This window comes from Haemaphysalis longicornis, unplaced genomic scaffold (assembly GCF_048455015.1).
Source record: "Haemaphysalis longicornis isolate Haplotype H1 unplaced genomic scaffold, Haemaphysalis longicornis Haplotype H1 scaffold_4, whole genome shotgun sequence".
Lineage (NCBI taxonomy): Eukaryota > Metazoa > Arthropoda > Arachnida > Ixodida > Ixodidae > Haemaphysalis > Haemaphysalis longicornis.
Genome location: NW_027526361.1, coordinates 21,423,961 through 21,446,747, shown reverse-complemented (window position 1 = coordinate 21,446,747; position 22,787 = coordinate 21,423,961). Strand labels below are relative to the sequence as shown.

General features: G+C 49.2%; 1 protein-coding gene across 1 annotated transcript in view; it reads left to right on the top strand.

The window, feature by feature from the left end:
* The window catches only part of Timeout (circadian regulator timeout), a 366,583-nt gene that overhangs the window by 280,038 nt on the left and 63,758 nt on the right, over window positions 1-22,787 (top strand). The window contains exon 20 of the mRNA XM_077706142.1: window positions 18,383-18,509. Coding sequence (XP_077562268.1) covers window positions 18,383-18,509 — 127 coding nt within the window. The remainder of the gene's footprint in view (window positions 1-18,382; window positions 18,510-22,787) is intronic.

The following is a 22,787-nucleotide window of genomic DNA, read 5'->3' as shown; positions in this document are numbered from 1 at the left end:
ATTGTGAACTGCTGCTGAGAGGCAGATCTAGGAAAATTTAGTTCATGCTGAAACTCTGATTCTCTGATCGGTGTCTGTGTCCGCGGAAGGCTACGCAAAACAGACAGAAGGGGCGCTGGCTAACGCCTAAAACAGAACCGGAATTCCCGTAAAGATCTATCAGCTGCAAAAAGAGAATCGAGGGAAATTTGCAGGGAATTCATAAGAAATCTGCCGGGGGAAATGCTAAAAAAAATTGAATTTCTGAACGTAGAAATGGGAATTCTTATCCCAAATACGGAACATCACTGCTGCAAGGACGCGGGTTTGACCCCGGCCGCGGTAGCATGCCTTTCACATAGAGGCGATAAGCGAAAACGCCCGTGTGCTTGAGATTTCGGCGCACGTTAAAGGGACCCTGCAACACTTTCGATAAGCGCTGTCACTCTTTCTTTGGCGTCTGGAAGCACTGCGAAAGCTATAGTTATCGCCAGCACGGAGCGGCACTGCGTGATCTGCTCGTCGCACCAGATACGCCTTCCGTTTCTGCTTTGTTTTTGTGGCTTTATTTTTAAAGTTGCTATCGAAAAGCGTTCATTGCTGCAATTGAAGGAAAACCGAACTGCCCCTACATGGCCGTAAAGGCGTAATTCGCGCTGTCGAAGAACGTCAAGACCGGGACAGAGAGCAAAACCTTTTGAGTGAGTTTCCAAGTTATCTGATGGGCATAGAGAAGCAATTTTCGGCCGAGGTACTTTTCGATCCCCTAATCTTAGTACGGGGTGTGTTGGGTGACAGCGTTCTGCAAGAATTGAAGATTTCAAAAAAAAAAAAGTTGAAAGAAGTGTTGCAGGCTCCCTTTAAAGATCCCCAGGTGGTCAAAATTAATCCGGAGCCATCTACTACGGCGCGCCTCATAGCTCAGGTGTGGCTTCGGCGCGTTAAACTCAGCAATCAATCAATCACGTCGTCCGTACCATAACGACACATTAGCAAGTGCGCAGTTCTAAACCCTAGTGGGTTTCTAGCGTGTTTTCCCTTCACAACCTGCGCTGCGCTTGAACAAACAAAAAGTCGGTAACAACCACGTAATAGATTAAATCAAAACCTGGAAGGCTAAGGAGGAATGAAAACACATTGCGAACAAGTCTGACGTCGCTGCGGTATACTTGGTGCGGCGGCTTGCGACAGGCGCGGGGTGTCTCCACTTTTGCCGTCCATTAAATATAAACTAGGGACTATAAACCTCGGCTCTATATCAATATAATGCGTTGAAAAGGACAAAACTGCGTAACGGGGCCACAAATGAAGCCTAGAATAATCCGCTTCAGTGTCCCTATCAAAGCGTCGCAGCATACTCGAGCATGTGAAAAGGGTCTCAATGTTTGATCAACATTACGGTTCTAGTAACCGCCGAAAATTGCCATAGTGCTAGCATCAACGTTAACTCGTTCGTATGATTTGTACGTGTACGCATAGTGAACCTGATTATGTATTGGAAGGCCCGCTAAATTTGCCCGCTTGTTCTCGTTACGTGGCTGGTCTGTCACTGGCCGGTCATACCCCTGGACCGTGAGACGCGTACTCGTCTAACTTAATCCTTAACAACAGGGTAATTCACCGCTAAACTGCATGACCTCCCACAAATGTCAAAGTAAAGAAATTACCTGAGGAATTTGCCGAACTACACAATGCAGCTACAAATCGTGGGAGTTTTAGGAATTTACTTTGCTGTCCCTCTAAGCGGCTGATTTTTTGGGGATACTGCATTGGGTATAATCACTGTCGTCCGATTTCTGCGACTGGTCATTAGCTCTCGTTACAGAGGGCGGACGTCCAGGCTGTGTGGTCTGTCTGAAAGTGCCTAACAATAAAAGGCATGGAATCAATTTGTCCGGGATGCTTATAAAAACTTGGGAAATCCCCGTAGCACCGATAGTCGCACCGTGAGGCAGTCAATAACCCTTGTTTCATGCAATGAATGTCGCAGTCTCATGCTCTGTTCATGCAAAACGGTTAGCATCAGGGTTTTTTTTATTGTGCCATTTTGCCCCAGGGGACCAGAGGAATTGAAAAAAAAACCGAGAGTGGCGGGAGGCAAGCGGCTTCATGAACTACAGAATGCCGTATAGTCCAGTTTCAGCAAGAAAGTCCAAGAGCTGCCTGTAAAGAGGACCATGCGTCCACCGATGAATATCGGGCGGGCGGCCTGGTCGGTGTCCTGGGGCTACCATGTGCCGGGTTCGGGCTGGTTGAAGACCTGGACATGTCCCCTGTCGCCTCCGCTGCGAAAACCGGGCAGTAGGGGCAGGTTGCATAGGTAGCCGCAAGGCCAGAAGTCCATGTTGCACGAACAGCAGGCGTCAGTGCAACACCCAGGCGAATTCTCCGGAGCGTGACCTCCTCACGGCGGGTTAAGCCGCCAGGAAGGTCAGTCCCACGCGGAGGAAGAAGGGCACGCGTGGAGCGCCGAAGAGACTCTTTCTTGATTAGAAGAGCGTCCTGCAGGGACAGCTGCAGAAGCGGGAGCGGGAACATAACTTGCGGAGGATGAGCAGCCAAGTCGGCCTCGACATGGGTGGGCGTGCTACGGCGGGTCCAGATGATGCGGACAGGGCACGGGAAGGATTGCAGTATCCAGTGCACATCGCCTGTAATGCCCAGTGTGCTGTATACACGCCGTATGTCGTGAGTAGCCTGTGTTGAATCGGTATAGATGATCAGGCAAGACCGTGGGTCAACACATAGACGAGGGCCTAGGGCACACAAGCCGTCACGGATGGCGACCAGCTCTGCCAAAACCGACGAAAGTGGTGCCTCTGTAACATAACTGCATGTCTTGCTTACAGACGGCATAGCAGGGCAAACTAGGCTCGTGTGGATGATGCCATTGTCCACCCCTGCATCCACATGGGCCTGGAGGCCAACTGGTGTGTTGATAGGGAGGGGTGGGTTGGTCTGATGCCCTGGGCGGATACTTTTTATACGCCCAAGAGGCCGGTTGTCGGTGGCCTGTGGGTGGTGCCATGGCGGTGACTCAGCTGGACGCAGTATCAGAGGTGATGCGGGGTCATAGTAGTGCGCTAGTGCGGCGGCGGCAGGAATCGATTCGGTTTTTAGAAGACGTGCCGTTCGACGCTGGTGTACAAGTTCGTCCAATGTGTTAATTTGTGCCTTAGCTTGCAAGGTCGGAATGCAGGTCATGCGAGGAAGGCCGGTGATCACTCGCATTGCTTCCCTGTTTGCGGTTTCCAAACTATCCCAGTCGCGCAAAGTGAGATGCTGGAACTGGGCTTGGTAGACGATACGAGGCTGAAAGACTGCCCGCACTAGTGCACGCAAGACACGAGAGCAGGCACCCCCCGACTTCTGGCCGATGCGGCGGAACATGTGAAGCATGCTGGCAGCTTTTTGTCGAGTGCAACGGACCCATGAAGCTGCCGAACCTGTTGCGCTTATTTCTTACCCCAATACACGAATATGAGCTGCGGTATCCAGGGGTTCCCCATTCAAGGACAGGCATATTGGTGTCTGCGACAACCGGCGTCGGCCCCTACGATTAGTAACTGACATGTATGTAGTCTTTGAAGGGGACAGATTCAATCCAATGTTTGAGCACCACCATTAAGTAATTTCCAAGGCAGTATGTAGACCTGCTTGTTGCCGGTGCAGTTGATTGTGCACAGACCACACAGTCACATCGTCTGCGTATACGAGGCAGAAAGTGTCCGGTATTTCAGCCAGCTTCCATGTCAAAGCAGCACGGCCACGTTAAATAGGACTGGGGTCAGCACAGAGCCTTGAGGCACGCCTCGCTCCGAAACAAAGTGTCCCACGCGTTCTTTTCCTATGCGAATGGAGAAGGAGCGGCTCTGAAGAAAAGACGCTACGAAGCAGCATATTGCAGCGTGGCTCACGTTGTCATAGGCCTTTTGGACGTCCATAGCAAGGATCGTGCGGATTTTGTTCGAGCTGCCACCTTTGTGACAGTGTAATGCATAAAAAGAAACTTGTCAGCAGCGCGAAGCTTAAAATGGGTGCGACGGTAAGGGCGAGCGGTGTAAGTTCGTTTCAAGAATTGCCCGTACTGATTGCAGGCTCTATGCGCTCCATGCAGGAAGTGCACGCGTACAGCGTGAAGTGACAGATGTATTCATATGGCACGCGCGCGGAAAGATGGGTTATGATGTATTGCCTCATCTCTGCGCGAGTAGTTCTACATTTAGGTTCGTGTTTCGGTCTTGTAACGAAACAAAATGTTTCGCCCCGAACTTCGGATAAAAGTCAGAACTAATATTGATGGCTTCTGGTTTTGTAATTTGCCGAACTAATAGGGCTATGCACAAAGGCGCGGCTGTCGGTTTTACCATGCGGTGCCCGCTGTGATTTATTGGGCTCGGTTTCGAGTGCTTCTTGCGTAACGTAGGCTTCTCCGTTATGACCAATATCTTCTTTTTTCGTCTTCTTGAAAATGAGAACGGCGGGACTAATATTGAATACAAATTCATGTGCATTTTTTTTTTTCAAACTGAGAACACTGGTAATGGGATTCCATCCTCGATTTGCGCAGTCGCGCTTTTCCTGCGCGCCTTATGCTTTCAAAAATTCATGCAGGAGCGTGACTGTTTTTTTTTTTTTTTGTATTCGTAGTGTACGCTGAAGCGCTAAGTTGGGCGAGTTGGTTACTGACTAAGGAATTCAATGTACTAGCGAACATTAAGACAGGGACAAGGCTATTGGCGGTGAGCGCGAACACAGGCGGCATTGCGAAGCGCGCCTCCGTGACGTCAGCTTAGGGATTCTCGCATTTGTCGTCTGCTTCACTCAGGATCGCTCTCCCTGCTGTTTCTTTGCGCTCGGTCAACGTCTGATGTTTGTCCGCACCAGAATTGGCGTGTGGGTAACTTTATATCATAATAATAGGCTTAAAATTGCATACACTAGCTCATGGTGTCAATTAAAGTATAGTTTTGCATACCGCTACGGGAGAAACATTGCCGGCGCCACCCCATTCCTTGCGAAGCCGGTCCTGTGCGGAGCGCGAAGAGTCGGAGCTAGGCGTCAGCTTCTCATGTAAGCATTCGAACAAAAGGAACAGTCAGCTGCTAATAACCGACAACAGCGAAAATGGAAGACCATAACAAATTCTACGCCTTCAGGGCTGTCGGCTTTGGCAGAAGGCATCACGCTTCCCGGTAATCATATGTAAGGTAAAACAGTTTTTGCAACCTTGCAGACTCGAACGCGTTTTGTCAGATCACGTTACGTTGTCAAGGCATGAAAGTTTGCCGACATGCACTATAGACTGCAGAAACTGTAGGTTGAGTTCCAAATAACCCAGTGTGTATATACGCGCGTGCTGATTCTATACCAGGCATCTAACCAGTATGGAGGTTTATTGAGCAAAACGAGTCACGTCTTCGTTCAATTTATAGTAACACATATATGTTTGTTAAGACCTGGAGGGATATTTCGGAACATTTTGCACAGCCATATCTTCCCGATATTCGGATATGCGTTATAGGAAAGCTGCACTCAAGAGGAGGAGGAGGAGTAAGGGGAGGAGGGGAAAACTTTGTTTAACAATTAAATCGATCTGGTTAGTGGGCCGAGTCCTAAGTCCAGGAGAAGAGAGTATGAGTAATCTTCTTCAAATCATACAACGCCATCCCGAGTAGAATAGGATTTGATCTTCGCGCCTGGAAGGGTTGAAAAGCAATAAAGAGCTACTTGGAATTCTTCTTCGGTTTCGAGTCTTGTAATATATGCAGGTATACTATTTATTACGTTAGTTAGCGAGTATATCATGCCTTCAACACCGTAATCATGTCATCATTGTTCGAGTTGAGAGTCAGTTCGTTTGATAACGATATAACTGCGATAGAAATTCGGAGCACAAAAGCCGCCTTCGAGTACTGTGGACCACGTTGTTTAGGGCGCGATCGCGATGGCGTAGCACAAACCTTCTTATTGTATTTGCATGTGAATAAACAAAGCACGCTGCGGATATGCGCCTTCTTGCACGCAGCCGTAATGAAAGCCAATTTGTGAAGAAGGGAATGTATGCCATACAAAATGAAGGAAATATCCACACGACCTTTGTGAGGCTCCCAAACATCCCGAAACCTCCTAATAAGAAGTTGGTGATGGCGCAGAAAGATTAATACGTTGGGCAGAAAAAAAAAGCAAGAAACAGTAATTTGATACAAGACAACGAAAGAAACAGAAGAAAGCCGCTTTATTTCCTGCTGTGCGATGAGCGTGTAGAGGCCGCTGCTTGGTACGTAGTATTAGACTGTTGAGTCTTCATAGGAGCATCTCAAAAATACTGCAGGGAAGCCTGCGCATTTTGAATACTTATCGAGAAGCTCTGACCGCTGATCCTCGCGAATAAGCAAGAAACGACGAGTTACACACGATCTTCTGACCGATACTCTGAAGAAAGTGGTTCTCTATCTCTTCGTGTGTTGCAAACTTGTGGGGGATACAGCTTCAAATTATTCAGATGCGTCAGAAGCTGGCAAAATAACTGAGTCGCTAGAAATACGCTTTTTTACGCACTACAGCAACGAAGCGGATGATTTCTAGCCCAGGCACTGTTGCCCCTCGCAAGCGGAGTGTAGCAGACGACAGCGGCGCGAATCCCTAAGCCGACGTCAGAGCCAGGGGGCGCCACTTAAAGATCTCACCGCCAATACAAAAGACGAACCACACGCTAGTGTGTGGTTCGTCTTTTTTTTTAGCTTTGTCCCTGTCTTAATGTTAGCTAAAGAAAAGACAAACCACACGCTAGCTTTGTCCCTGTCGTAATGTTCGCTAGTTCGATGAATTCCGTAGTGTACGCATACGATAGCATGAATAGGTTCCGGGATTTGGTTTGGAAAATAAATGAAAGGCTGGACGCACGTACGAAGCAAATAGTATTACAAACGTTTTGACCGGGGTCCGATCTTTGTGAGAGTTTTTTTTTTTTTTACTCTGAAGAAGACCTGACCCCGATGGAAACGTTAGGGACACTATTTGCTACATATGTGCGTCCAGCCTCTCATTTATATACAGGGTGATCAATCTCATGTCTACAGGTGTTCTTTAAATTAGGCGCTTAGATGTACTTGAAGACTACCTCTACAATGAGATTATGCGCCTGGGGGGGGGCACAGAATGAGGTGGTGGCTATTGATATCGGTGGTTTAATTAAGTAAAATTGAATAATTAACCTTTTAGTGGCTGTAATAAGCAGGCATGCTTGTATTGAAGAGTTAGATGCAGTCATGGTTCTACGTAGTTTCATTTGGCAGAATTCTTCTAGGGAATCCGCATTCCGAGATATCGAACTGGAAGTTTAATTGCCATTCCCATGATTGCGCATGCTGGATATATATATATATATATATATACAGAAAGAAATGCCGGCAGTCTACAACGCCAAAGAAGGCATACCGTTTTTACCGTTAGTGACATTACTTTTTTTTATTAATTACACGAGAAAAAAAGAAAGAAAAACACGCGCCCAGAGTGGGGACCGAACCCACGCCTGGGTTCGGTCCCCACTCTGGGCGCGTGTTTTTCTTTCTTTCTTTCTCGTGTAGTTAATAAAAAAAGTAATGTCACTAACGGTAAAAAATATTCCAACCATTCCCCTATGCCTTCTTTGGCGTTGTAGACTGCCGGCATTTCTTTCTGTATTTCCTAACGAGCCCCTCATTTCCAAACCATATATATATATATATATATATATATATATATATAATATGCATGCGTAGTTGCTGTAAAAAGGCCGGCTTGGTCGCACGTTGGCATGTCGAAGCACCTCTGTGGAACCGGGAGCCGAATTTCCCGCTGTTGAAAGACCGCATTGCGGCGGCGGCAACACGCTCCGTCTGATTCCATTCGACACCGGCGAAAAACGGGCGCCTCCACGGATGTTTCTGTCGCGTGTCACATTTACGACATTCGGCATCCGCGGCTGCGCCCCGCGGCACTTGCATTTTTCTCCCGCACAGCTCAGTGCCGCCGTCACTACATCCGATGTGGCCCTTCTGCAAAGGCTCCCCACTCCTGTGCTTTCGCTTCGGTTTTTGTTTCGCGACGTCTCTCGCGCGCGTGTTCCCATTTTCGAGGACTTAGGCCCAGCTCTCCGGAGGAGCTTTAGTCCTATTTGCTTTGCTCCTCCTCCTGTGTCTCGAGCGGATGTACTCGGCGGTGACGCGCGCTCGCAGGCAATGAAGTTGTGCGGCTGAGCTTAATGCGCCTTGCGCGCTGTTCCTTTCGCGGGGAAACTTTCGCCGCATGTCGCCGTACGGCTGGAGCAGCGCTGCTCGGGTTGTTTGAGTTTCCGCGCTTTCACCGTCGGCTGTACTTACTATCAGAGCTCCTCAGACCGAAATAAAGCTGTATGTTATCAGATGTGACGGTGTTTACACCGCCAGGCTACATCACCATCTGTGTTGCTGCCTCTGTATACGTTACCAGTATCAATAATCCGTGATACTGCTTGCGTAGAGGGACCGTGAAGGCGACGTCAAGTCATTACACATTGAAAGCACACTTAATGTTTAGTTGTATCTTTTTCATCGAACTACTGCTTATAGCCATGTGTATATCATCGATAACGAAGGGTCACGTCAGTGCGATTAGCTTGCGCGTAGTCACACTGACGCCTGTTGTGTGGTTTCGAAGGCTGTAACCTTTACTGCCGTTACTCTTTTTACTAATTCACCTGCGGCACAGTGATCAGCCTCCTACCCGCTTGTGACCCAAATATCTGAACTCCCCTGCCACGTTCCTCGCGACTGCCTTCGTCGTTATTCGCCTGCTCCTCGCAGTCTCGTCATCGACCTCCGTAAGAAATGGATTCCAAATGTTCGCGGCGCGAGCTGAGTTCGACGCGGGAACTTACGAGATGTGGTACGAGAAATGCAGCGGAGAGTTTAAAGATAGCTACCGAGCTCGTCGGTTCGCCGAACTAGAAACGAGAATGCGTGAGTACACGATAAAGACATTTGGAGGGATACACTGCACAGGTATACAAGGAAATACGCCCACGAAAGCCAGAAGCCGGCCATGTAAGCTCCTCCTCTGCGTACTCCGTGCATCCTGTGTGCGGCTACTGCGCCCTCTGTTGGCGCATGCAGCAGCTGCTGTGCTTAGTGTTGTAGACGTTGCCAGGATGGGTCTCAGCAGTTGTACGTTTTCTCAACACCTAGCATGGTCACTGATCCGGCCGCCTCCAGTTCCGAAGTAGCTGCACTGCTGGGTAGAGGGGCAGCGGGGAAGTGAAGAACGGCGGCAGACGACGCGCTTGGCACGCTTGGCCGGCGCGTGTTGATTAGCAACGACCTCGCTTTGTCCGTGGCTTGTCCCTTGGCGTCCGTGTACACAGTGTTGCGCATACGCGAGGAGCATTGCATTGGATTGAATTGGATTTGGATAGGATAGGATGGGATTGAAATGGATTGTATCGGATTGGATTGGATTGGAATTGTATATACTGTACACATGCGTTGTCACTCATTTACATGCGCGAGTGGGCAATGCCACGGATGATTTACGGTAAGAAGGATCCCCAGTGCTTCGCGCACTCGTCATGAAGCTTTCTCTCTTCTTCTTTCTCTCTGGGATCTTGATTGACAAGCTTCAAACCGTTGATTGATTGATTCGTTGATTCATTCACTCATTCATTCATTCATCGATTGATGAGGCTCGTAGCCCAGGGGGGGTAGGGGTTAAAGGAAGAATGAATGCATTTTTCGACTTGATATTTTCTCGCTTTCCGTGGTTGCCACCGTACCCGTGGCAGGGAATCGAGGAAGCGTTAATCCGTGGGCTGCCCCTAGAGCCGTCCGCGGAAGCCGCAAATTGAACCAGGAGATGCGACCCCGTGCGAGTCGCGAAAACACCTGTGTCGGGATTTCGGCGCACGTTAAAGATCCCCAGTTGGTCAAAATTAATCCGGAGCCCTCCACTACTGCGGGCCTCGTATCTTCGGCGCGTAAAATTCGCAGATGTGTGACCCTGCCTACGTGCAGAAAACATTCCGGAGCGATCAGTTCTCCTTTCACACATGCAGAGACACACTTCCAGCACCGGCATGGCCTCCCACATTGTTCTATTAACCGGGTTTGTCTTCAATGAAGGGCATCTCTGAAAATTAGCTGCAGTATCCAAAGAGAATGAACTTATTCGAGGGTCTTTACTGGGGGGAAGTGGTTCCCTCTTCACGAGGATCCATATGCAGCTCTCGCCGCCTGGCCCCTGGTGACCAACTATATCTGATCCTCCAGCGCGGGGCTGTACAGCAAGATCCTCCATCTCTCGCTAAATATTTGCACAGGTAAGGGGGGCGGATGTATGTTTCGGACTAAACCTACACTCCAATCATGTACTGGAGGTGGAGTGCCCAGTTTTTTACAGATCCAACCTTTGCTATCTGAGGGCATGGCTATGGCACGTTTTCTGAAAAGTAATTTCTAAAGTAATGAATTACTTTCACTTAATTCATTACGTTAATAAATCACCTGGCCGAAAAGCAATTAATTGCGTTACTCAGTGCCGCAAGCAATGCTTAAATTACTGTAACTTCATTACCGCTGTGTAATCATTTCGGCGCACTTTTTGTTATAAAACACGTCTGTAAAGTTGTTGTCAGTGAAAGGCCCCGCAAAAGTTGAGACCCCCAAAAGGCTTTAGAACTTTTGAAGTGTTCAGATGCTTCGTGCTTGCAAGTTTTCATCTCCGATCGTTGCAGTTTTAACGTTCCGGGCGCTGATTATTTACTGTCCTCGTGAAACAGCAAGATCATTTAATCAATCTGTAGATTTCTTTGAGAGAAGCGGGCAACTTTAAACTGCAGCATAAACGTCGGCATGCTCTTTGTTTCTTGCCCTGCATTCTCTTGCTCATCGCTAGAAGTCGATTGATGGATTAACCCGTCAAGAACACGCGCGCCTTTTCCTAGCGGATTCTAGCTCGGCTCGCAAAGTTTGTTCCATCAAACGTGTAGCTTCAAGCCACTGTTCCAAAATAAAATTGAGAAAAGACGTGAAGTTCCTTTCCCGCGTGACTTCAAACTTCGGAGCAATGCAGGAGGATCTGTCTACGAGACGGAAGACCTGACGGTGCAATCTTCGTGCTGGAATGCTCAGACAAGTCGGGCACTCCACTGGAGCTTGTCTGGATTTGGCGTCTCCTTGTATATTCGGGCATGTTGGGTGCTCTGACTTGATTGAATGCTTCGCCTCGTTGGACTCTATCTCACCGGTCACGTGTCATGCCGCATACTCACATACGCAAGATGTTAGGCGCTCCAATTGAGAAAGCCGTTGTGTTCAGCCCTAGTGTCGCACGCAGGCAACATGGGCTACATGGATGGGTGGGAGAACTGGCGGTGAGATCTTTGAGTGGCGCCCTCTGGCTTGTAATGTCAGCTTCTGGGCTTATGTTACTGCCTTAGAATGCAGAGACACCTTGTACACAGGTGGTTTTGTGCGACCATATATGTAGAGCGCACCGCCTTTTAGCCAGTTACATGCCGTTTGCACTCTTACAGGGCCGATACTGTTTATTTGAGCATTCTGCAACATTGCGTATCGTCTGCTTACAAGTACCGTGCAAACGGTCCCCGCGAAGGGAAACGACTGATTTGTTACAAAACCTAGGGCCTGCCTAAAGAAATGCCTGAGCTTTTTGTTACGTGCACTGTTGGCCCCTCGCGGTGGGTGGGCATTAGCAGCAGGCTGGTTAACTTCTCTTGAAAGCCCTCTGGGATGCATGACGATACGCAGTGCTAACCACTCGTTCAGCACAGCTCGAGGGACAGCGCGAGCAGTGAAACATCGTGAGATACAAGCTACACACTTAGGCAAAAAGGACCAGAAGTTCGTCTTCTGGGGGATTAACAGACACTTTGTAGACTAAATGTGAGCGGACGAATGGTTAGTCCGGCAGCCGGTTGGTCCGTTCCGATACTCCCCAAGGACGAACTGATGGAAGGGAGTCACAGAAAGGGGGGTAAATCAGCACCAGGGAGATCAGAACCACCGACTCCCGCAACACTACTCAAGAAACCCACTAGACCCACTAGTGGCTTTCATGCCCAATTGAATTGTAAAGCGCGCGCAGTACTTTGCACAACGCGGCGATTCCTTGCAGCTGCTGTACGGATTTCTATCCGTGCAAGTGATAATGACCGCGCTTTGCTTACGCTAGGGACTGCTGCTCATCTCGATTTCTATGTGGAGCCTCACAACCCTAGGTTTTTTTTTTTTTTTTTTTCGTAAAGAAACAAGCAACTTGTCGCCTAGTTGCGATGGGAGGCTGGGTGATCGGACAACTCATTTGTTTCCGAACAAATTAGCGCAAAGTAAGTATATTCTTAGTGATCGCTACATACGTTAAGTGCTCTCAGTATCGTGTGTGAAAGCTTTCGTCTGCGTGAGTGTCGGAATAGGGAAACCAAGTTCGGCGTTGCTTAGCCTGAACTCTTCAAGTTAGCGTTTCTAGACAATCGGGACTGGGAAATGCAGCCTGATCTTACAGCAGTTGCAGCATTATCATAGCTTTGGTGCACGAGGAAATTATTTACAGAGTGTAAAAGCAAACTTCAAGGCGCTTAGCTGTAGCGAGCATTTTTTTTATTTGCAGTCGTTGTCATCAGCAACTAATGCGTTTTTCTCGTCTATTAAACATATACATAATCATCGCGCCTGGGGATCAACGTTTGCCATTGTCACTGACATTTCTGTTATTGCTGACGCGCTTGGAATCTTTCATTGGCTATTATTACTTCGCGCGAATCCCATGCGACACAGCGTATTAACATGACCTCACCGAGAAGCGTTTGTTCACCGCACTTCGCCGCTCCTTGCCATTACCCGCCGCTTTATTTAGCCTAGGCGCTTTCTCCCATGGCACTATATAAAAGACCCACTGACTGGAATGACTTGTGTTTTCGAAATCTGAAACTGTCCACAGAGATATTCGCCGAATGGCGACGCCGACGCCATTACAGGGCGCAGCAATGACGCAGCAATGGCGCAGAAATGAAACTAAATGTTGCTGTTCGGCTTTCCGTTGTTCTTTATAAATCGGTGGGGACGAACATTTAGTCCGCATTTGTGCACACGGCACACACTCTGCCGCAGTTACTCCACTTGAAGATGAACGGTTGCCCGCGAAGACCGACGGCCGTAATTAGTCACAATCTCGTTCCGTTTTGCCTAAGACTGCACCTAAAAGAAAATCAAAGGTTTACTGCGGGCAAAGAACGAACAACGTGGCCGGGCAGGAGGAGAATAGCCGACACAAGCGCAATTCCCTAAAACGACGTCACACGCAGCTCTGCCAGTGGTCGGATGGACCGCAAAATGTCTCGACCTCCTTCTCCTAAAGTCGCTGAGGTTTTACATTTCCATGCTTGCTCCTCTCGGAAGTAAGAGGGAGAGAGAGGGAGAGAAAACTGCATTGGTCATTTTTGCTGAACGCAGCCATACGAGAGGGAGCTTCCCGGTAGGCGCGAATTGGGTACAGAGAAGGGAAGGGGAAAAAAAAAAGGGAATAAAAACCTGGAGACTTTTACAGAACAGAGAAACTAGACATCAGGAAGGAAGGTTTCTATGGCAATACGCGAGGCAGTGCGTTGCTCTTTGAAGCACGGGCGGGGTGTCTGAGAACCCGGGAATACACGTCTAACTACAGGCAACACGACGAAACTTTTGTATGCTGCGGCAGGGATCGGGAGACCGTAGAGCATATTGTCATAGACTGCACAGAGTTGCGACCGCGGCGGGACGATGGGGAAGCACGTTGACGGAGGTTTTGGGATTTGGTGTGAGGGGGAGCCTCAACTTCAGGGCCATAGAGGTGACGAAGAGGCGGCTGGAGTGGTGGTGGAAGAAAAGTAGGGAAGAGAGTGGGACGTAGGAAGAGTGTATACCGAATTAGAATTAAGAAAAGAAGGAGAGGGGGAGGGGCACCCTTCGGTTAGTTAAGGATAGGGCAAACAAGTAAAATAACACACGCAAGTCGGTTGGTGACAACCGACGTCCCGATACAAAGGGAGGGCCTCTAATCACCATCATCATCATCTTCGTACGACGACGGCCAGGAGCCACAGGTCCTTCGCGGCGTCTTCCGCCAGCTCGGAGTGAGAAACATACTGGAGAATGGGAGGAACTGCAATTGTGTCACTGCAGACAGTGTTGAGCTTTGCTTGTTAAGCTGCGGGATTATGTCAGCACGCTGCACAGTGCAGGTACGGGGAGGTATCAGGGATGGCCCAAACTTCGAATTTTGTTATCTTGTTTGGAACAAAAGTTACTCCGGTAAGATATTTTATTTTTACGGGATTAGGCCAGATAATGAGTTACTGCAAATCAATTACTGGGATGCCCTCATTGCTTAATTTAGGCCGGAATAGGAGCCAAGAGCGAGTTTTCGACAATTTTGGGAATCGGAATTACTTCATGGGAAGAGCTGTAACCCGCGCTTAGCATAAAGTATTCCTTAAAGCGTAAATTGACGGGATAGGAAAAAAAAAAACTTCTTTAAAAGTGTCGCTGGTGGTGTTCTTTTTTTCTTTTGGGTCTATGACATTTGGAAATTGCCATCATTAAAAATTCGATGCCGCTGAGTTTGGTGCATTTGTAAATTAACTAATGAATTTATTTTAACTATTAGTGCAAACTTGTTTCTTTCCTACAATACAAAAGCATTTGCTAACTCAATAGTATGAAGGCCACGCCACAATTTCCTTTCTTTTATTAGTCTTGCCTCAACGCTTTATTTTTAGGGCTCGTTTTGTAAACTTCAATTCCATTGTAGTAGCACGTTTAATACGTTACAGATATTTCCCAAATTCATGTAAAAACGGATTCATAATGTGCTCTTTTAGACATCCGCGTTGTGGCGGCTCTGAACACCTGGTATACCCGAAAGCAAATGCATTGAATAATCGCCCTGGAACGACAAAATAATTATTTGCACCGTTGTTTCCTTTTGTCTCACAAAGGAGGACTTTCCCTTGTACATGTGGAAGGAACTCAGTGAGCGGAAAACGCAATTCGCCGCTGATATCTCTCGAATGTCTGAGAGCTCTTCCACATGAACAGGGGCAATATACTCTATTAACTGGGCAAAGTACAGATTTGGGCCAGTTCACTTGTGACTCGATGGAAGAACAAATCGCGAACAACGGGGACAAAGTGAAAAAGACAGGTAACACGAGCCCTCGCATTTCGTGTTTCTTTCTCTTCATCCCCCTTATTCGCGCTTTTTTTTTCAGCAGACCATTAACTGGGGATCTCCAGCGTATAAATAAGGCAGGCGCGGGGGGTCTGAATGTAAGCCTTTAACGTATAGTTGGGAGTACTTTGTCGGCAGTCTGTCGCCTCTTCCTCCACCTGCCGAGCTAGGAGGCCGCCTCCTTGCTTTTCTTTGCTTCTGATGCTTTATGGCTCTTGAGCTTCTTCGGCCGCCGCTTTGAGTTAAATCCGTATTTCCCGTTAACGAAGGATTGCGTGTTCTTTACATTGATTTTCTTCTCTTGGGAAAATAAGCATCGTTGTAAAGCCAGCCGCAACTGTGCTGGGACTGCCTGACGCAACGGACGTCTGCGTTCTTTGCAGGTTCCATTATGGCGAGTGAAGTTTCGACACTGGTCGTATGCTGTTGGATGCGCACTACTGTTTCGAACTCCACATGTATTGCCTTTTATGAACAAGTGAGCCGTGTAATTAGCTTTGCGGGAATGGTTGGGGGAAGGCGCGGGAGAAGTTATGGTTGCATCAGGCTGTTTTTCTCGTTTGATAAAAAAAGTGTGCTTGATTCCTCTGTCATGGGAATCGGTAAAATACAAAATTGAAATGTGCAGTGAAATCTGAGGCTGCGCATGATCTGCGGGACGGCGGCTGCCTTGTGGGTGTGCTTGGCGAGCGAAGTCCTGCTGGCGGGTCACTTCGGCAAAGGTGTACTGGCGTCATTTCCTTGACAGATATGACGTCAGTGAAATCTTGGTGTTCCCCGGCATAAAACACTTTCGTGTTAAAATATCAAACCCGAAAACGAACAACCCTATGTATAACATACTATGTAGTACTAAAGGTTGCTTCCCCGCAAGAATACCCGGTGTGCAGGGGTGCACCCTTTACAGGCCGCTTGCCTCGTTGTACTGACGTCATTTCCGTGACGGATACGAGGTATGTGAAATCTTCGTGTATCCGGGCATAAAACACTTTCGTGTTAAAATAATCTTGCAGAAGCGAACTACCAAGAACACCGGCATAAAAATTGTAAATGACAAAGCTTTCTTCTGTAGATGAAATAGTCTTACCAATGGATCGAGCGCTGCTACAGACTCGGGTGCAAGGCTGCCTGTACAATCTATAGTATACGGAAACTCAGTAAAGCAATTGCTCTTAACAACAAGCTCGCCTATTTGATTTTTAAATGCAGAGCATTTCTTAGCCTCGCCTGTTCCTGCGTCGGAGGGTGTCAACAGTTTCGTGTCCGCAGCAGGTGCGCCTCTCTTTCCCTCCTCTCTCTCAACAGCAGCTGGTGCGCGCATGCGTCGTAGTCAGCCCGTTCGCTCCGTCGCGATCTGGGCGTAACAGGTGCGTGATAGCAGCGCGGTAGGGCGTGGAAGGCCGCGCGCTGCTTGTCACTGTGTTGCTCCTTCCTTCCTTGGGTGACGCCCGCTCCCACGTTTACTCGTGTCTGCTACTCCAGCATCACGGAAGAAGCGATGGAAGCAACACTGCCTTCAACCAGTACTGAGGCACGCGCCAACATCAGCGTCCCAGCACACGTTGAAGACCCCGTTACCTCCTCCACATCGGAACCGTCGTCGTCGTCAAATGTGGAAGACAAGGCCGCGAAACGGCGCGTGTGCGACGCCGAACGCAAGCGATTGAAGCGTGCCGCCGACGCCGCACTTCGTGCACGAGAGGCAACGTCATCGACAGCAGAAGACAAGGCCGCGAAGCGGCGCGCATACGCCGCCGAACTGAGGCCCCAATGCTCTGCAGTTACTCGTGTTCCCCTCGCGGGAAGGCGCGGGAATTTTTTTTAAACAAGGCACTATTTTTGTCCTATAGTTAATTTGGGGCTGACAGCGGCAAAACTAATACAGCTTTTTGTATACTTCAGTTCTGTATACGAAATCGCGGAAATCAACCATCTTGTATGTCGCAATACTAACTGCGGCCGTTGAATGCGTTTGGGCTAGTAATGAAGTGACTGGCAGCGCAAGCTGTAAATTAGGCAGGAACTACTAGTTAGACTACTTGTGAGAGCTCTAATGGTGCATAACTTTGAGAATGGTGGAGTATGGTCCCAGTAGAAGGGTCACTTAATATAAGCGCCCACGACCGCATACGACGTGTTACGGCGAGCATATCTGGCTCGCTTCGCCGCGCTCTCGACTGCAGAAATGCGTATACGATGGGCTGTTGCCAAGCTTGCCGCTTTCGCTGCAAAAACCTACACTTTCGCTTCTGGTCGGTCATAATGCAGCTGCTGCGTGCGGCGCATTTTTTCGCGACGTCGTGCGAGATACTTTTTGTGAGTCGGTGTGCGCACACATTTGTCGTCGCGATGGGAAAGGGGCCCCGGCCAGCACACTCTCACCGCTGCGGATCACTGTGGTTTTTTTATGTGGACAGCGAAAATTCCAGCTGCCGTATTGACGCAGCTGGCGCCATCAAATTTGTCCACGACGCGTTTCTGTCCGTTCCCTGGCCGACCGTACGAGCGCGGCGTCAACAGCAGACTGCCGCCGTTCATGGTTACACGCGAATCAAGTCTGATCATTGGATATTAGTGCCGTTATACATAGAGATGACCGTTCCTGTGTGTGCGTGTGTGCATGTTTCCATTGCTCATGGCCCCTTGAACTTTACCGCCATGTCGATAAAGCAAGCACCTGACAGCTGCTATAGTTACTGCACGTACGGAACCGGAGGACAGTTAGCACAACAGTTTACACGAAGGCGAAGGCGCACGAGGCCCGAAAACTGAGGAGATGAGGAAGGCGATGAAGCAAAGAAATCGGCCGAATCTTTTTTTTTTTTTTTTTTTTTCGTCCGGTCCTATGCGCTGTTTTGTTTTTGGTGATATGAACCAACAAGCTCAAACACTTGCTGCTGTTGGCGCTCCCCCGAAAACTTGAGAGGCAGCTAGCCTCGAACATTAAATGCGACTCTCGCTCTCTTCAATTTCCTCCTCAAACAGCTAATGCTACAGCTCCTAAAAGAGGCCGACCACTTTATCTCTAAGCTGCTTCCCTCCGTGCAGTTAGACGCGACTGATTCCATTGGGCGATGTTGACAACAACAGGGAGGCCTTGGTTGCCCGCTATGCAAGTGCAACGCTCACGGCCGCCGTTCTTCGTGCTTTTGCCTGATTGCAGAGTCGGACGTGGTCGATCTCATTCTGGAGCACATGATCGACAGCACGAGAACGCGTCGTAGCGTCTTGCTGCAGCTGAAGAACCTCGGTCTCGTGGATGACGTCAAGGCCTTCAAGAAGACTGCTAGGTAAGAGCCAGCTCACTGTCGCGAAGACGCCTTTTCATCGGCGAGGGTAAGCTGGCGGTCCCTATCGTCGGAAATTGCGCTTTGCCTGAAAGTGAGCACGTTCGCTCGTGTCGCTGTCTATCGGCTTGTCGAATCCCTTGAGGAATTGCATTGTATTCGGGCCTTCGGCCGTACATTCCGCGTCGTTCTTGCCTGAGCGAATCGCTTTACAAGCTGAATGAAGTAAAACAGTATTTAAAGTACTGGTGGGCCCTCATTACTAAGCACAGTGCAATAACGCCGCGGGCGGTTACATTAAAAGGTCCACCTCGGCATGCTCATGTTATCTTATACTCGTGCTGCACGAGCGTTTCGAGGGCCTTTGAGTCGAATGCCATTTGACTCAAATGACGCCTTTGAGCTGCTACACGACGCTTTTCAAAGGCCTTTGGTTGAAATGCCATTTGAGTCAAAGGCGCACCACCAACGACCTTTGAGGTTCTCAAAGGCCTTTGAAACGTGAACGGTCGTACTCTCGGGAGCAGTTTCTGCATGCCATAATAACAAGAACAATTATCTAGAGGTTTAAAGGGCACAATCTTCATAACTTCTCACTTATTTTTGTTTTCTAACACTCGTTCTACGATCACAAGGTAACTTGGTACTCAACACCGGCGCTGCAAAAAAAAAAAAAAGCTGGCTGTCAGCGCATATTTTGTACGCGCTTGTTATTTCTTATCAATTTGATCGCTAATAACTCAGGGTGTCTAGCGACCGGGAAAACCGGGAAAAGTCAGGGAATTTCGCGCCACCGGGAAAAGTCAGGAAATTGTCAGGGAATTTTTCAATCAAGTAGTACCAGTCAGGGAAAACCACTTCGGGCCCTGCCCACAGTTTCAGAATAGGGGAAATCAGTGTTGGGGGCCCCCAAGAAGTTACCAAACGCAACACGTTCGCGCGCGACGAAAGCGTGAACCGCCTGAAACGTTTTCTGGTTTTTCTGCAAGCAAAAACGCGCCGCGCACGGGGCGCGCTGACGCCGCCGCGAAAACCAACTGCACGGTGCGTGCCGAGCGGCAGGCGCCGGCAACATGGCGGCTGCACCGGCCGCGGAGTAGTGCGGTAGCTCCAATGACCGCTTCGAACCACTCTTTAAAATGCTACTCAAGGCACAAACGCACTGCTTGTGCAGGAAAGGAGCCACCGCAGGCACGAAATCGTCGACGTGGCCGTGAAAATACCGTGCACGAATCGCGTGCAGAAACTCGCCATGCGGCCGGTGCGGCTCACGCAGCTCGCAGCTGCAGAGGGTGGTGCCCAAATCGCACGCACAACGCGCTTTTTTTTTTTTTTCAGCGAATTTTAAAAGTCAGCACTTTTTTTGGAGCTAATCTTGATAGAACTTCTTTCTTATGACATCAGGAGCCAGAATTACCTAATCAAAAAGGAACATGACATGGTTTAGCGTGAACCGCGTGGGGCGTTTTCTGCTCGCGAAAATGCGCCGCGCATGTCACAGACGCTCCGACGCTGCCGCGGAACCGCCTGCACGCTGCGCGCGGTGCTGCCGGCAGCGGAAACATGGCGGCGGCTTCGACCGCGAACTGGTGACGGGAGCTCGAGCGACCGCTTCTAAGCGCTCTCTAAAATGCCACATAAGGCACGCACGAAGTTGCTTGTGAGGTAAAGGAGCTTATAATGTGGGCGAAAACAGTACTATAAAACATCATCCGCGCCGCTAGTGAAAGCGCCCATGCAATACCTGCCGGGGTGGTAAGCCTAACCATATCGAGAGCTTCGAAACTGCCGCCATGAGGCGTGCGGCTCTCCGTTGGCGCAAGTCGGCAGGATCCTCCCACTGCCTCCCGCGACGCGCGTAGTTTTCTGAGCGAGGCAGAAGCTGCCGCGCGCGCGAATCTTCGACGCGGGCGTCAAAAAATCGCACGCGCAACGCCGACGCGCGCGAATCGCGTGCAAAAAAACGCACCATGCGGTTCACGTTGCATGTCGAGCCAGGACAATAAAAAAAAAGCAAAAGGTGCTCGCTGAAGCGCACTTGAAGCTTCTATCTGGCAAGATAAAATAAACTCCCTGAAGCCGTAACAGAAGGCAAGCAAACATCAAACTGAACAAACTGAAGTTAATGTGTTTTGTATATGCTTTTTATATGCTTCACGGACCATTTACACATAATGGCGCTTGTTGTATTGGTCAGGGAATTTCGTTTAAAATGGTCATGGAAAACATGGAAAAGTCAGGGAAATTGAATTAGGCAATTTGCTAGACACCCTGTAACTGTTTTTTGCTCATTTTAATTTTAAAATTAGATTTCTGTCAATAGCGAAATGGGGCAGCAGTGGCGACACCAAAATATGGCGGGCGAATGCTGAAACTTTCAACTGCCTTTGAGAATTGTCGTGTAGATCGGCGAAACTCCTTCCAGTTCGAATGGCATTTGAAATTTCGCAGGTCGTTCGACTGAAATGTCGTTTCGAGCGCTCGTGTAGCACAGGTATGAACCATTGTGGACCTCGCATAGATAGGGCGTACGCGCATAGAAAGCGCGGAGTTTCTCCGGCGCTTAAGAGCTTCGCTTTGTTGCAAAAAGGATTGGAACTACGGTGAGGGGGAAAAAAAAGGTACGGAACGCAGCAGCGATTTTTGTTTGTTTGTTTCAGCTTCGGTCACTTTTCGAAAAAGTTCGTCGTCCCGTATCGACAGGCGACCACCGAGGTCATAAATGGACATTTTTGCATCCCCAAGTTCGGCACCGCTTTTCCTCTTCCAACTTTGTATTTCTTATTTCCTCGCGTTCCCCAATCCCGGAATGCCGTGATGAAAACGAAGGCCGCGTTGACTTTGACATACTGCCTCCGTTCAGAGGCCGGCGTAATTCTGTATTCTGGTCCCGCCTGGGGGCGGGAAGTGGGCGAGAGCCTCCTTATTGTTCCCGCTAACAGATCGCACCAGCGCTGTCCGACACGCTCGCCGTATAGCCGAGGGGAAAACGCCCGAAGGAGCGGTGCCGGCTCGCAGTTGTCCGCGTCGCTCTGTGAGCAGCTGGCCCTGTCCGCAACGTCATCAGCGAAAGGCGCCGATCACGCCGTTGCGCCCTCGTGATTGGCTGAGGTTACATGACGTCATGTCAGGCACGATGAGTTGGCCAATTGCGTGCAGGGGGGAAAAATGGGGTGGGTTGAGCAGACAGCGTGGGCTTTGTCACGATGCCCACTACGCTCTTCCTTCAGTTCTCTGCGTGGCTTGGCGGCGGTATCATTGCTCTGCCTGCCTGCTGGCTCGCTTGTCTCTTTGGTGATTTGCACGTCGGTATATTTTCGTTTCATCCGCGTCTTCGGAGCGGCTGGTAAGGCATCGAAACGATAGGGAACGAAGGGGGAAGAAAAAACGCAGTTGAAATAAAAAAAAAAGTCTGTCCAGCCTTTGTTTGTGCGCCTCGCTAGGCTGACCGGCTCATTGTCGCCCGCGCCGTGACGGATGTTCCGCTCCGTTGGCGTCGACAAATAGACAGATTAATGCCACGTTGGTGCGCCTAAGGCCACGCTCGGGGCCCCCCCGCCATTTTACCAAAGTTTCGCGGACAAACTGGCTTCATTTTTCATCGGTTCTTTTGAAACGCCGCTGCTGTCGAGAGGTGTTTCGCTGTTGTCTTCTTTTTTTCTGTCTTTATTTTTTGAGGGGATCCACCTTATTCCAATTTGTATTAATGCCCTGGGCTTTTTAACCTAGGTTGTAGTGTGCCGTCGCCGTCGCCGACCTTATGCATCCGCCAGGTTCATTTTCCGGGTCTCCTGACAACCATTGTGTGCCATCTATCGGCTGTGATTGACCGGCTCGTCTTTCCTATCGTCCTTTTTTCTTCTTTTCCCGTCTTTTGCTCCTCCATGTGGCTGCGTTTTACAGTAAGTTGCGCAACGGAAGAATGTAAGAACATTTATCCACATCGTTTTTGTGGCAGCTGCCCAAACCTGCGCGGAGAGGGGGTTTTCTTTAAAGGCGCTTCTTCGGCATGCGGAAAAGTTTCCCTCCCTAATAGAGTTGGGTTTTCAAAGGAGCCCTCTTTCGATTATATTCGAGGCACCAGCGGTGCCTTGTGGAAATTTTTATTTTTTTACGGAGGAGGTTGGGGGATGTTTGCTATATTTCGCTCCTTTACGCAGGCAGGCCGCAGTGGGTTTCGGAAATAGCAGTTATTAATTTCGCGGGGCCGTATATTTTGTTCAGTCCGTCGTGTGCAGTTTTGTTATGATAAAACTATTCGTGCGCTTAAATTGAGGCAGG